The sequence below is a fragment of the Tuber melanosporum genome (assembly GCF_000151645.1).
Source record: "Tuber melanosporum whole genome shotgun sequence assembly, scaffold_1, strain Mel28".
NCBI classification, from domain to species: Eukaryota; Fungi; Ascomycota; class Pezizomycetes; order Pezizales; family Tuberaceae; genus Tuber; species Tuber melanosporum.
Genome location: NW_003298755.1, coordinates 1158990 through 1175532, shown reverse-complemented (window position 1 = coordinate 1175532; position 16543 = coordinate 1158990). Strand labels below are relative to the sequence as shown.

Below are 16543 nucleotides of genomic sequence, written 5' to 3'. Positions count from 1 at the left end.
ATACCGTTCAAAGGAGGACTATTCAAATCAGAATCTAAAATGTTCATAATCCACAGCTAACTTGTAACAGAATTAATGATTCCATTGACAGAGAGACCAAATCAGGTCAATATTCAATGCTTTAATAGGGTATCGCCTCTAGCAGGAGGAAAGTTCTACTCTTGACTAGTTTAGCTTGAGATTAGTTAAAACAAATACTTGTCTAAAGTTACGTTCGAAATTGCAGTGGCGGGAGACTATAAAGGATAATTCTTTTCAGATTGTGGCATTCAGAACACCCGCTATCCAATATTGGAGGACATGCAAAGTTTGAATTCAATTACTCCAAATTCAAGATTTGTGTGGAAGAAGAAGATAAAAGAATAGCAAATATGTTGGAATATGAGGAGGCAGTCGGCTGGGATGAAATTTCTATTCATAATGGAGGGAGCAGAACTATAGAAGATCCTAACCAGATCAACTATGATTCTCTCCCAAAGGATTACAAGAAATCAAAGAAGCTATTCCTCCCCCAATTGGTGGTGAAATTAGTATAAAGAAAACCTGTCCATTACGAAATAAAATTGGTTAAAGGAGTAAAACTCTTTGGTAGACCCATTCATCCTTTGTCCTATAAGAAGCTTAAATTGATGCAGGAATACCTTGACGATATGCTATAACAAGGAAAGATTACTTGAAGCCAAGTACCTTTTAGTACTTGAATTCTCTTTATACCAAAAGCAGATTGGAGATTACGACTAGTAGTAGATTACTGAAACCTAAACAAGATAACAATCTTGAAATGTATCTGCTATCATTAATATTATAGTTATGTGATTACGTGGCAGGAGCTAGTATCTTCTCTAAAGTTGCTTTAAAAGATGGTTCTACCCTCATCCAAATCAAAAAAGGCGATTGATAGAAAAGGGCTTTCTGTTTAGGATATAGGAATTATGAATATAGGGTAATGCTATTTGGATTTGTCAACCCTCCAGAAAGGTTTCTTGATATAATGAATGAAGTTCTCTGAGTTTTCCTAAACCAATGAGTGGTCCACTATTAGAATCACATTTTCAATCTACTACAAAAATGAGAAAGAACATATAGATCTAGTAATAAAAGTGCTATCAAGATTAGCAGATTTAAAGCTTACAATTTTAACAAAGAAGTCTGTTTTCTATGTTAAAGAGGGGGAATTTTTAGGCAATTTAATAGTTGTCTATAATATATCCATGAGTAGCAGAAAGCTGAATTTCATGTTAAACTGGAAGTAACCTACAGTCACTTAGCAGAAGTATTTGTGAAACCGGTCTCAGATGACTAAGCCGCCTCGCTAAAATGCCACCTTTCAACAAAGTGTAAAGTTGATTGTGACTGTTCACCCCATCGCAATCATGACCATTCACAAATCTACCCCCACCGAAGTCTCCTTTACCTAATTAATTAATTTATTAATTTCCTCTACCTTTTTTACTAATAGTTAAGCATTCTGGAAATACGAAGTATGCCGCAAAAAAAAAAAAAAAAAAAAAGACTCCCACCTAAAACCACCTTGAGAGAAATAAGCCTTGCAAAGAAGGGCATGATAATCGTCTTTTTCTACTGCCTTCAGAACATTGCCTTGGTGGCTCAAATTATTAGACACCCATGGACAACAGTTAAGAACTTTCTTGTCCAGGCATGTGAATGTCAATCTCTTGAAAATCTCCCTCACCTCAGTCACACCTCCATTTGGAGTGGTCAACAGCATCGCACAATTATACAGGCAGTCAAGTCCAACCGGAAAATGGCCAGATGTGCCTTCAGAGATTGCTATGTACCTGGTGTTTCTCTTAATACTGGTAACTCTTTGTGCTACCCAGAGTGACTGGATATGATTGCGTACTAAATTTGCCTGCATAGTGGACTGGGTACTCAGAGAAGCAAACATTAAAAAATGGATAGCTAAGTCAAGACCTAGGCTAAAGCCTGATCATATGGCTAAGAGATTGAGATAGGCTACAGCTCATAGGGACTGAATAGCTGAGGATTTTGAAAGGGTAATTTGGAGTGATGAGTGCAGCGTAGAGAAATCCAAGGATCCAAAGCAACAATGGGTATTCCAAGAACCTGCAGAGAAGTGGTTAGCTGATTGTGTACACCCAAAGGAGAAGGATAAGAGAATCTCGCTTATAGTTTAGGGGTACTTTTGGGGTAAAAGAAAAGGTCCATTAGTTCCTATTACTCAAACTATTAATAAGACCAGGCATGTTAGACTTTTGAGAAGATATCTTTTTCCTGTTATTCATCAAAGGATTTCCTTTGGTATACAACTTGAAGATATTCTTTTTTAGTAAGATAATGCTCCTTTTCATAAGGCATGTCGTGTTATGGATTAGTTGGAGAGAAACAGTATTGAGGTTGTGGACCACTCCCCTTATTTTCCTGATTTAAATCCTATTGAGCCTGTATGGATTGAGCTTAAAAAGTGATTGCACCAGCAGAATCCAAGGATTGCAGATACTCCAGGAGGAAAAGAGGGTGTTAGGTGAAGACTTGCACATAGATCACCATTGGTTTGTGAGACAATTCTGAGGAGTTTTTCAAGAAGTTGTGGAAATCAATGCCTGATAGGATGGCTGCAGTTTTAGAAGTAAGGGGAGGTTATACAAAATATTAGCTAGTTTAATTTATGGCAGGTCAATTGACTGTTGAATATTAAGAGGTACCAGTAGTTGTTAATCGTGAACTTGAACTTGCACACATGCACGCCTATTGATAACCCCACTGGCACTGCCCCACCATATGGCGCAACTGTAATTAAGTAGTGTCTCAGATCACGAATACCTCTGCCGAGTGACAGTACGTTGATTAAACAAGTTCTGATATTTTAGGGATTTGCCAACTTCTAGTGACATTTGATAGAAAACTTCGCAAACATTTGTGCTCTGTTTATGGAAATATTGAAAGATGATACCAAAAGGTTTTAGTAGAGCCTGGAATAGGAAACAGCCATTCATGGGCTAACGAGAAGGTTTACTTCTGCTCTAATTTTACACCTTTTCTTACTAGAAAGAAAAATAGTAGTAGAGACAGATGCTAGTAACTATGCTTTAGGTTATATCCTATCTTAGATTGTAGTGAAAAGACTACAACTGGTAGTTTTTCATTCCTGTAAACTTAATTCCGTGGAGTAAAATTATAAGATCCATGACAAGGAACCATTAGCATTATTAGAAGCTTTCAAGAAATGGCCCTAATACCTGATTAGAACTAGGGAAAGGATAACCATATATACTGATCACCAAAATCTCCAATATTTCCTAATCTCATAGGTCCAGAGTAGGTATCAACTTCGTTGAATACAAAGGTTAGTGGACGATAACATCAAAATTGTTTACCACTCAGGTACAAGAGGAAGCAAATCTGATGCTCATAGCTAATAGCTACAGTACCTTTCTGAGAAGGGAGCTGCATATTGCGAATAGGTGATCTTAAAGTCAGAATATTTACAAGTCATTTCAGCAACAAAAACTACAGAAGGAGAAATTCAAGTATACCTAGTAGCTAGTGGTGCAACAGAAGACCTCAGAATTAGAGATATATAGGGAACCTTGAAGTGCATTAACTCGGATCCTGTAATTCAGGCAAAACAGTTAGACAGAAGAGCAAGATTACCAACTAAGTACTTAAGGATCATAGCAGCCTACGATCTCTACACTATACAAGCAGGTATAGTTTTTGTATAGGCACAATTAGCTGTTGGAACTAGCATATTAATCAGGCTATCAGCTGGAACTTATAGAAGGATTGCTCTCACGAGTGAGTTAGTAGTTAACAGTGGTATCTTTACAAGTGCCTGCATAATGGACACAGATTATACTGGCAAACTTACCATATTACTATTCAATCATTGAGATATAGATTGTTACATTAAGACTTGTGATAGAGTGGCGCAGCTTATGAGAGAAAATATTAATACACCAAATATGACGGAAATAGATAACCTGGAGGATACTGAAAGAGGTACAGCAGGATTTGGCAGCAGGGATATCGTAATAAGAGCTATAACTATCCAAAAATTAGAACTGATAGTTAGCCTATTACATATATCAATACATCAAAATATACAACAGTATGATGTAGCTGAAGTAAATGAATTGATCCTTATAACTAGTACTATACTAGCCTGTAAGGAATTGAAGAAATTCAAGCCTGAATTCTTGTAGCAAATCCTCAAAGGCATTCAGCGAGACAAAGAATGATACCAGAGAAGAAACAAGTTGGAAACGTCACAAGATATTTGCAATCCCTTCCCAATAGACAGGACCATGTCTGATGAACTGGTTTATTACAAGCAAAGATTATTGGTACAAAAGCATCAGGCCCTATAAACAACAATAGCTAAAAGATGTTACAATTCTAAGATAGTTGAACACTTTGGACAAGAAAAGACCCCTGAGATAATCATGAGAGACTTCTGTTTAAGACATCTGACAGCTTGTATAAATGATTACGTACTGTGATTTGACGATTGTCAATATAATAAATCACTACAATATACAAAATACGGTCTACTACAACTACTGTCTATACCTTATGCAGCGTGAGCATCGATATCTGTGGCCTTTATTACACAGTTACCATAAAGTCAACAATGTGCCCAGATTATCGTAATAGTTTACCAGTTTGCAAAAATAGCCAACCTTGTCAGATTAGAAGCAACAGCTACTGCCTTTAAAAAAGAAATATGGAAGTTCCATGACTTACTATCAGAAATTGTCTCAGACATGGACTCAAAATTTGTAGGATAATTCTAGAAGTCCTTATACAAAATATGTGATAGAGAAAGAAGAATGTCAACAGTATATCATTGTCAGAAAAATAAACAAACGGAAAGAACTAACCAAGTGCTTAAAGGGAACTTATGATGTTTTGACAATTATGATCAGGACTAGTGGTACTAACTGTTACCCCTAATCGCACATGCTTATAATAACTAAGTAACTAATACATAGAAAATGATACCATTTTACTAAAACTACGTATTCCATCCACAAACTGAATAGATGCAAGTACACAAAGGGTAAAATCTAGGAGTAACACTTTATACAAACTGGATGAAAATGATTTATGAACAAGTAAGGCAATTACTAGAACAGACACAAGGAGCAATGGACAAATATTATGATAGAAAGGCCAAGCAACAAGTAGACTTCAAAATCAGTGATAAAGTAATATTAAATGCGAAGATTACTCGTACAAGCTCAAAGTTGAAAAAAACTAAATCCTAAATTCTGTGGACCATTCGTGATCTTGGAAAAATTAGAGAGCTGAGCTTCCAACCTCAACAGTTCAGATCAATAGAATAATTATCTGGTACTCCACATGTCTTGGTTAGAATTTTACATGGAGTCGGTGTGAGAAGATTGGTGAGAGTCTACCAGGAAAGTAGAGGAAATCAAGGGCGATGTATAATAGGAGAGAGAAAATTATATAAGAAGTGAAATACACTCATACAGGAAACAAGTACTTAGTTGCTACCAAGAGATATACAAACTAGGATACTTTTGTGAACAGCAAGATTATTCTGAAGATGAGAATACTTTAGAGCCTGTGACAGGTATTGATAATATAAGGGAAAGGGCAGAAGATTTTTATGGAGACCTTTGAAATGCCAAGGAGGGTAGAAGAAGGATGATTAAGAAATAGTTTGCCTATCGTAGCCAAGCAAATGTGGGAGGTTTTTTATCCTACTTTCATTGGATCCTAAAAAAGTTAATATTTCAGGATTAAGGTTCCAATATGTACTCAAAAAGGCACTAAAGACAAAGCCTAAGAGAAGGGAGCTCATGTTAGGAGTACAGAGATCTGATACCTAGGAAGCACTCTAAGTAGGGTAATACCACTTGGCATTGGAATCTCTAGTCTACAATACCCTGTACTGGTCCCCTTAAAGGGCCTGCACAGTATCATACATAATGATCTCAGTTGTGGCTATAATGCTACAAAATTGAAGTTTTCAGAATAACACTGTATCCATTACTACCATCAGTCTGACCAGATCTTGTTCTCAGGATATAAGAGAGAAGACCTTTTGCTAGGTCGGGGAAGTAGAACAGAGTATATCTATCAAATACTTAGAAAGTTACTTCGCTTCAAAGATAGAACACCTTTAGTATGTACCATCAGAAGTGAGATGTTTTCGTACAATGGCACGATAATCAATGTTAGAGGATCTCCATCGAGGGCCAATACATTCTCATCCACCTAACAATAATTAAAAGAGTCCAGTGCTCTAAGGGATACTACCAAAGAAGCGCAAGAACTTCACCAAGTATTACAACTAAGTCCAAGGACATATCCTAGTGGTGGGAATGATATCCAAGACCTAATAATGACTAATGCTCCATTACCTAGGATAAATAAGAGTTGCTAACTGAGGAAATATCTACCAATCTGGTACAATAGCTTCCCACAAATTAGTATGAAGTCATTTGGAGGATTTCTGTAGGTTGAATTAGGAGTTATGAAGATCTAAAGTCAGTGAAATAAGGAGGCTAAGACCACAACTACTCCTCCAAACACAACTTTCAGGTAAAACAGATCATTTCATTAATAAGAGAGATATTTGTGGCCAATACAGTTGACTTTGAGAACTAGGCCATAAGCTTGATAAACTCTAAGGATCTGATAATTATTATTAGAAACAGCGCTGTTCCTAATTAGTATAATAGTAATTATCATAATGTAAAAAATATGATTGTTAGGAATACTGGGATCTAATACCTAGGACTCATCCTAGGTAGGGTAACTCCACTCGAAATCAGAATCTCTGGTCTTCAACTCCCCCTCCAGCCCCGCTACGGAACCCGCATGTCATCATTCATATCAATCTCAGTTGCGTCCTGTGACTATAATGCCACAGAATTGAAGGTGTCAGAATAACATTGCATAGGTCACTGCTGGCCATCCAACCAGATCTTGTTCACAGGATATTCGGGAGAGGATCTTCAGCCAGGTCTGGGAAGTAGAACAGAGTGAATCTGTCAACTACTCAGAGAGTTACTAGGTTTCAAGTATGTAACATATTTGGTATGAGCCGTATGTTACAGGACGTTTTTGCATCAAGAGATAGTATCGAATAATAAAGAATTTCAACAAGAAACTAATACATTCGCATCCATCCTACAATAGCTAGAAGAGTCTACAACTCTGAGGGATACTACCAGAGAAGCCAATAGACTTCGAGTAGTATTATAACCAGGTTTTAGAGTAAGTTGTAGCTGCGGGGATGACTCTCAATACTACAACAGTAATTGAAACAATATTACCTACAGCAAGTAAGGGTTGTCGACTGAGGAATTAATTGCTAATCTGGTGGAATGGCTTTCTGCGAATTAGAATGAAGTCCTCTAGAAGTTATCAATCTGTTGGGTAAGGAGTTATGAAGGTTTGAAATCAGGTGACCTAGAAAGATTACAAGTACGACTATTACAATTTACTAGGTATATACGTAGATAGAGAAATCTTAGGTTTTATGGTATTCTTAGTGGATTGGAATAAATTAGAACTAGTTTAGGGCAAACCAGGGATGAGTTCAAAGATAGGGTTTTAGAAGTTGTGACATGTTTTCTTAGTCAGCACACTGGTGTTCTTCGCAAGTTCTATTTACTTAAGAAGGGTGCTCAGGCACCTTTCTTTGTATTTTCTGTTTTCCTTAGTCTGTATCTTTTGTATTCTGACAACACAAAGATATCTCCTCTCCAGTCTTATTCCTGCTCCCACTTCTGCTCCTGCCTCAGCTCCCACTTCTGCTCCTGCCTCAGCTCCCACTTCTACTCCTGCCCCAGCTCCCGCTTCTGCTCCCACCTCAGCCCCTGCCTCTGCTCCCACCTCCGCTCCCGCTTCTGCTCCCACCTCTGCTCTCCCCTCTGCTTCTACTTCTTTCTCTACTCTCGCTATCTACCTCAGTTCTGGCCTCAACCTTCACCTTCCTTTCTGGTTCTTCTTCTCTTGCACTAATACCCTTTAGCTACTCCTTGGCCCTGCTCTTCTCATTACACTGACTACCTTAGCAGATACAACTTGGAGATGAAACTGATCATCTCATCAATGTCAGAGACTATTGGAGTCAACACAGTTCAACTTGAGAATTAGGCTATATGTTTAAAGACTCTAATGATCTGATAATTACTATTAGGAACAGTATGGTTCCTAGTAGGTTACATTGTAATTGCCAAAGAGGATGTAGTGATTTTCACAGTCTCCAGGTGTTCACACCTTTGAAGAATAGCTAATATTGCGAGTTATAATCAGAGAGGTATATAGTTGTATAATAAATAGATATAGTCTGCGAATACTTAAACGTGGAATATAAATATTGAAGTGCCTACCAAGTTTTAGATATCATCAAGTAATGGTGAAGAGACCTTAACAATAAAATATTGTCTTCACAATTCTATTTTACTTTACCTGCTTTACTTCACACTTAGAAGTCATAAACGAAACCAGTGTACTTCGAGCGTTCCTAGACAATCTCTACCAACAGAAACAAATCTTAGTTGGCCTAGACAATTCTGAAGTCTATCAGGTTGTTTCCACCTAACAAGTTTCCTCCATTTCCTTCCTTATTCCCATCATAACTCCCATCATCCCAGTTGCCACCAAGTATTATTGTAACGTGTTCGCAAGGTGCTAATCACATTATCAGTAAAGATACGATAGTTGGCAGGTGGCCTGCTCTTCCAGAAAGGAGGCGAGAGCTGAGAACTAAAGGAGGCTTCGAGGGTGTACTGAGGAACAAAGAAGTAACCGTTCAACCAAGTATATTGAAATACTGTCTGTCGAAGTCTGCCTTTTCTATCGTAGAAACAGGCGGTCTTTAAATACACAAATCTGTTCATGTCTAGCATGAACGAAACTAATCAAAGGTATCAATTGATACTCTTTGGTAAAACTCCTTAAGTATCAAAGTGATACTTAAAACAAAACATAAAACAAAACCAAGTATCAAAACCATACTTAAAACAAACCAAGTATCAAAGTGATACTTAAAACAAAACATAAAACAAAACCAATAACCGAGTACCCGTACCGGTTACAATTATAGAGTTAAGAGTTCACCTTCCTATTGTTTCCACTTACTTTATGTAGGGGTCTCCTCAGGTTTGTCCCTTTCTGCTGTATCTTCCTGCTCGTCTGGGACCGACTCCAATATAGTGTGCTAACCACTCATGTATATGCTATCTAGTGTTTTAATTCTGTTGAGTACTAGTGCCAAGATATCTGATACCCAAGTTTAATCCCTTTTCATAGTGTGGGTAAAGTCACGGGAGTTTTCTGCCTCTCATTCCTATTGTGTGGCCATGTTTGCAATCAATATTTATAATACTTAGCTCTGTTGGGTCTCTTATTCTCTGAAATCCTGGAATGCTTGTTCTAGGTTGAGGTCCTATTTAAGAGCTTCTGGTAGCAGTTGAGTTGTTATCTCCTCGAGATGATTTGTTCAAGCATCCTGTGCTACTGACTTAGTACCTACCTCCTGGTTGATCATTTATTCCATTTCTCTAACCTTTGTTTCCACCATGGTATACTAATATAACATAATGGCTATGTCACTATCATGTACATCTTGTCTTTCCTACAGATATTGTTAGACTTCTATCAGTCCTCATGCGTGGGCCTGCAAGTTGGCTGAAAGTATGTTAAAAGCACTATTGGCAGTTTCAATACTTGTTAAAATGTCCTGCCATATTAGCCTATTACCATTCCTACTGTAGCAGTGAGTCTTGTCAAGTCTGCAGCATAGGTGTTCGAATGTGGTATGAAGGATCTTAAAACTGGAGCATGGGCTCTTGAAGACAGAGGGATACCAGGAGCTTCACTTGCTGGTCCTCATAAAGGTTTCTGCAGAGCCAGAAGGAGAAAAAACAAATAACTGAAAGTTGTGGAGTATTCATTTCCCAAGATATTCATTGACTCCCCTAAAATAATCTGCTTAGAAGGTTGTGCCATTGCTTTTACTGGTTTGCGAGCTTCTTTATTTTCATGTAACCAGGCTATAAAGCCCAAATTTTCAGACGCTTCCATTTGTCAGGAATATGTGGTAGGATACTTGTTGTCTTGGCTACATCGTGTGGTAGAAGAAGGTAGCTAAATAGAGAGCCTAAGGAATAAGGAAATCTAACAATATACTATTTGGTACACATAACCTGGATAAACTCAAAGGTTTCTAGGCCATCCAAGATTTATTTCTGTGGATGGAAACTTTCTGGGAAAGCGCAAAATACACTCCTTTTGCTTATAACTACTAAAAGCAAGGTGAAGTAGATAAAGTAAAACAGAATCTCAAGAACAACATTATATAGTTAACCTCTCTACTCTATTGCTTAATAATGCCTAAAAGGTTGAGATATACTTCAATATATATATTCCATGTCTGATTATTCACATACTACATTTATCCATCATACAAACTATTTACCTCCCTAATTATAACTCACTGCATCTGGTATACTTCAAAGATGCAGATACTAGAGGTACTTGAATACCACAACATCCTCTTTAGCAATTACTATTTTGCTCATTAGCAACTATGCTTTTCTCAATAGTAATTATCCGATCTTTAGAATTATTAGACTTGTGGCTTATTTCTCAACTCGAACTGCACTAGCCTTAGTAGTCTCCCTTATTGATAAAATGATCAGTTTCATCTATGGGTTTGTATCAGCAAAGGTAGTAGTAAATTCCACCTTCCTAGGTCCCTGACTTTGAATCTCTATAACTTAGGATTTAACCTACATATATCTTCCAGTTAATTTCCTATTAATTCGTAGGTAATTATTCTACCAGATTGGCAGAGAATCTCTCTGTTAGAAATCCTTTGATACTCTAGGTAACAGGGTTTCAGTCGCTGTTTCTCTATTAGGAGTTATTCTCACAACTATGATGTATTCCTGAGCTTAGTTATAAGACTCCACAAAGTCTATTGGCTTCCGTGGTAATATTTCTTAGAGTTTTAGACTGTTCCAGTTATTGTAGGATGGGTGCGAATAGATTGGTTTCTCGGAGGGATCCTTAAACCATCTATAGTATATCATTGTACAAAAACGTCCCGTTACCTATAACTCTTACCAAGGACGTTACATCTTTGAAGCATAGTAACTCTCTGCAAAGTTAACAGATCTACTCAGTTCCATATCCCAGACTCAGCTGAAGGCCCACTCTCATATATCCTGTAAACAGGACCTGATCAGATGGATGTTAGCGATGTATATTGTATTATTCCTACACCTCAAATTCTGCGGCATTATAGTTACAGGATGCAATTGAGATAGATATGTATGGTGATGTGTAGGCCCTGTAAAGGGGCCACAGGTGGGTATTGGAGGCTAGAAATTCAGATTCCAAGTGGGGTTACCCTACTTGGGATGGTTCTTATGCATTGGATCCTAGTACTCCTAACATGAGCTACTTAGGTTTTGGAGTTTGCTTTGTTTAGAGGTTTTTCTTTCATGCACATCGAGGAGTGTCATCGGTTGGGGTGGAGGATTTCGTTAGTTTTAGATACTTGAGTGTGGATTTCTAGCAGTGTGCACTATGGGTTGCTGCTCTAGAGAGTCATTTCTAACTACTTGCTTAGGTAAGAAGGTTTTTCTTCTGACTTCTGGGGCCTATCTAATGGCAGAGGTTTAGGTCTACATAGGATGCTAGTGGACATGACCTGTGTACTTTAAACATGAATAAAAACTACTATATAAAAGAAAAATATAATTAAAGAAGACTATCATCTATGTGGTATAGAAGAATGCAATAGTAGCTGAATGAAGGTACTACTAATTCTACTAGTAATAGATTATGAAGTACTCTAGTTTATACAAATAATATATTACTATACTAAAATAGTATTGATTTATAAGAAATGATATAATAATAAGTTAATATAATACTTTAAAGATCAAAAACTCTTTATAGATAATAACTTCTAATCATCATTGGTAGAACAGATTACCATTTCTTAATAACCAGAATCGGTATTAGCTACTAATTAACCCTGCCTTTTAGTCCAGGTCCCCTTAAATTCAGTAGCATGCCTTTGTCAGATACTTTTTATTATTTAACTTTTAGTTAATTTCAAGCTATTAATTGTAGTTCTCTCCAAGTCGTAGTTTTTCTCCTCCATAGTAGTTATTTCTTTACTATTTAAAACCAGAATAGCTTGAATTTTTCATACTTAGTCAGCTTTTGATGTTGAATTTTAATGCCAAGACCAGTGATCATATACCAAAATCTTCAATAATTTAAAGCAGAATACTAAGCCTGTTACTTGGTTTTACAAAGAAAACCAAAAAAACCCTACTTTTATTCAGCTGCACTAAGGCTACATTTCTACGGTTTTTTTTTTTAAAAAAAAATAATAATAAATATTGAACTACTATTAAGTGAGTTATATTCCGCTTAAAACTCCCATAATTGAGGTTAACACTTATCCGTTTCTGAACCCATACTTGAAATCAGCTACCGGTATCTCGTGTGAGTGTGATACACGTAAAGTAACGGTACTATACGAGTACAGCACAATTGTAGGGTCGCTTACCAAATTTTCCGTTGAGCCGTATGATTTGGTACTATTCTAATTTACTAGTACTCCAGTGCCGTATCATGCTCCAGGCTAGCCTGGCAGACTTGGCATTCTATGCCCTGAGCGCTCAGGGGTAGTCTACCGGTTCAAGCTCTCCCACTTGAGTCCTGATGTGAAAAAAAATACCACAACAGGTTCAGAGATTGCCTACGGTAGGCTCTCAACACCACCAGCCCGTCCACCCCTTTCTTTACCGCTGCTCACCACCTCTGCTTCCATCGGATGACCCAATTCTCCTCCCCATGACAGCTTGCGAATAAGGAATCTCCCACCATCGATATATCGATCTTCTGCCTAGCTTTTCCTTTATCACCACTCCTTCAGACCATTCCTTTTCCGACTGTTAGCTCATCGTTACTTTTTAATTCTCATGACTTCCGTTATTGAGATTTCCACCATGGCTCCAGCCAAGGCCTCTAAGCAGGCTGCCCATGATTGGCTTTGGGTATATATCAGTCCCTAGCACACACATATATATATATATATGTATTCCTTCGGAGTGTACTCATGTTTGCCATATTATCATTAGACTTACCAAGAAGAGCCCCACCGAACTCGAAGACACCAGATAATTAAGGCCCATCCTGAGGTAACTTCAATTGAGTTCATCATTACTATATAAAGCACCAGCTGATTCAAACTGTCCAGGTTACCAAACTCTGCGGCCCAGAACCTCTGACCAAATATGTTGTCCTCTTCGTGGTTTCCCTACAAATCTTCTGTGCATTTATTCTGCAATCGACCCCGGTATTCTCGTGCCAGTTCTTTCTTATGGCCTATATTATCGGAGCAACTGCGAACCAGAATCTTTTCTTGGCTATTCATGAAATATCCCACAATCTCGCTTTCCGCTCAGCTTTTGCCAACAGAATGATTGCTATATTTGCCAATCTTCCCATTGGACTTCCGTACAGTGCAGCTTTTCGCCCATATCATCTGACCCATCACAAGGCACTTGGTGTTGACGGCCTTGACACTGACCTTCCGACAAAGATTGAGGCTATTTTCCTTGATTCCGTGCTTGGGAAAGCATTTTTCTGCACTTTTCAGATTCTTTTCTACGCTCTACGACCTATGATGGTGTACCAGCTTCCTTTCACAAAACTACACTTCTTCAATGTTACCGCTCAGCTTATTTTTGATGCCATCCTTGTCAAGGCTTGTGGTTGGAATGCTCTTGCGTACCTGATCATGAGCAGCTTTTTGGCTGGAAGCTTGCACCCATGCGCTGGTCATTTCATTGCCGAGCATGTATGGATTCCATTCCATGCCTAATTACCGATATTCACTAACACCCTCTCTAGTACGTTTTTGAAAGACCAAAAGCCTCACCAAAGGATGCCATCTCTGATGGCCCAGCACCCGTGGAGACATACTCTTACTATGGTCCGTTGAACTTCTTTACCTACAACGTTGGGCTTCACAACGAGCATCACGACTTTCCTGCTATTCCTTGGACTCGTCTTTGGACGCTTCGTGAGGTTGCTAAGGAATTCTATGAACCTCTCCCTCGCCACAATAGTTGGTCCTATGTTATTTGGCAGTTCATCTGGGACAGTGATGTTTCCTTATGGTCAAGGGTGAAGAGGGAACAGCAAGTCGGGTCGGGACGCAGGGTCACTGCAGGTTGGACAAAAGAAGAGATAGAAGATATCAATGGCGCTGTAAAAAACAGAGGGTTAGAGGTTGTTATATGAAGAAAAAATGAAAACAAAAAAGTAGGTTTGTTTACGCTTTATACCATATCGTAATAGGCTTTTTGTTCTGTTAGCCTGGCGGTGCGCTAAAACAGTTGTATCGAACCAGTGACCTTGATTTAGCAGTCCAGGTGTAGCAGGATATGTTCGAAGCAAGTATCCGGACAACTGTCTGCAGAGCGTGGACGGCAGATAGACCCTTGTGCTTTTTGTGGTATGCGGAACGCGCGTTTCAGGGCAATGGGCTTTCCTAAGTTCCATGTCTTCTCCGTGTGCAAAAAAGCTGACAATTAATTTAAGCGTAATGAAAGACATGGATAGGAATAAAACACCAATACCGTACCGGTATTCCTCCTCTAAGATTCAATATCCGTCTAAAGTCCTTCTATTCAACACTAAGAATCCCAATTCAAAGTGTGGAACTCAAAGAGAGAGAAGAAAAATAAAGGAAAAAAATCATCCACTCAACATCCAAAGTTGGTCAAATAGGAATCACTCTTAAAATCTCTATACCCCTCCCTCTCCAAGCTATTCACACCAACCTTAATATCCATCTTGATATCCTCGATCAGTGCCTCCTTGCTAACATAATCAAACTCTGGCCGAATAAACCCCAGAATAACCAAATTCATTTGCACCCCGTAAAAGTCTTCGGGGAAAGTGTGTATGATATGCACCTCAACGGACCGAACAGAGTTCTTGTAGAAGGGGTTCCAACCAATGGACATGACCATGGGGAAGACCCTGCCATCCGCAGCAGCAACAGTAGTAGAGGACTTTTTGTTGCCGTGGTTGTCATTGTCGTTGCCGGCAGTGGCCGGGATGTCGAGACCAGCGTATCCATAGTAAACTCCCGATTCCACCGTCTCGCAGCTGCCGACCCGAAGGCCTTCGATTGGTATGTTCGCCGTTGGGATTTGCAACTCTTTGCTGCCGCGGCCGAAGCCCTTGATTACCGGGCCCGAGAGGCGCAGCGGGAATGGGTCTACAGGACCTTCTGCGGGCCCAGCGGTGAGGGAACGTTCTATTGCTGGGGCTCTCATTGTAAAGGTGGGGGGGAGTGGGGAGTAGAGGTAGAGGTTTGAGTGGTTGATTGAAGAGAGGAAGATGTTCACTACTTTTTGGACTTCTGAAGCAATGATTTGCGAGGTAAGGTTCACGGAAGACAAGAGCTGGGACCACTTTTCTCACAAGGGTGACAGTTATGGATGCAACGGCCAGGGTTATGCTTATGTTTATAATTTCTGTGGCCAGTATTGTTCTGCCAAGAAAATAATATTACGAAAACAAACATTCAAGATCAGTACAGAGTTATCCTACCAACAATCTGTTAATCTTACTTTATGTATATAAACTAAACAAGTAAAAATATAATAATGATATGATATTCTTATGCATTTAAATAACTATAACAATCCCGCTTCGGATAGTTAGTTCTTGGTGACAGGGAATGATACTTCTCTTCTTCTTCTCTTATAGTTCTGATATATGATAGCTCTTATGCCAATACCTACGTTACTGATAGTACAAGACTGTTGGCTTCTACCTGTAATACATATTGTAAGCTTTCTCTAACTCTACCTCGTGTAGAGCTTTTGCTTTGTAGTAATAAAAAGAGTCATGATAATGATAAAGAGCGTAATGATGTTTTGTATTGGTTAAAGTAATAAGTAGGAAAAGTACTTAGAATTCAATGTAATTTTATTTACACTGGTGTCGCTAACACTGGCATATAGGTGCATTAAGGGAACAATGTGAACCTTGTGGCACAGTCAAATGCAACAGTGGCTGTGCCACTACAGTGCCAAGACTGGTAGTGATCAATTATGATGTAGTGTAAATAATAATAGGTATATGGATAGTAAGAAAGAAAGTAAATCAATTATATACAATTGTTTGAGAATTTGACACTCTGCGATAGCTCTTATATATTTTTGTAACCATTTCTTTAAAGTCAGTAGTACCATATGCATATCCCACTCTGTAAGCTCTCATCATTCGCTCTGTTCATGCCCAGTACTTCCAAATTAATGTTGGTTTTACAGAATTTAAACATTCCAGAACCATTTTCCTTAATGCACGAATGTTATACCCACATCTCCTCTGTGCATACTGTTTTACTACCCCCCAATAGTACTCAATAAAGTTGAGCTCACAATGAAATTTTGGAAAGAAGTAAACCAAATGACCCTTTTCTTCTACCTCCTCTTCTAGCCTGCTTTTTTGAGCCTTAAAGTCTAGCTCT

General features: G+C 38.5%; 2 protein-coding genes; one reads left to right on the top strand and one right to left on the bottom strand.

The window, feature by feature from the left end:
- Window positions 1-12766: 12766 nt before the first annotated feature.
- On the top strand, window positions 12767-14298 carry GSTUM_00003900001 (uncharacterized protein; the record flags this gene model as incomplete). XM_002835088.2 has 4 exons in its annotated part: window positions 12767-13046; window positions 13131-13190; window positions 13250-13852; window positions 13906-14298. The coding sequence occupies exons 1-4, from the start codon at window positions 12999-13001 to the stop codon at window positions 14296-14298; spliced, it is 1104 nt and encodes a 367-aa protein (XP_002835134.1). The 5' UTR covers window positions 12767-12998.
- A 276-nt stretch (window positions 14299-14574) lies between these two features.
- On the bottom strand, window positions 14575-15472 carry GSTUM_00003899001 (uncharacterized protein). XM_002835087.2 has 1 exon: window positions 14575-15472. Exon 1 carries the CDS (start codon window positions 15339-15341, stop codon window positions 14763-14765), a length of 579 nt encoding a protein of 192 aa, XP_002835133.1. The 5' UTR covers window positions 15342-15472; the 3' UTR covers window positions 14575-14762.
- Between the last annotated feature and the right edge of the window lie 1071 nt (window positions 15473-16543).

Coding starts and splice junctions, on each gene's coding strand:
- GSTUM_00003899001 (XM_002835087.2), bottom strand. CDS start 15,341: ATGAGAGCCCCAGCAATAGAACGTTCCCTCACCGCTGGGCCCGCAGAA.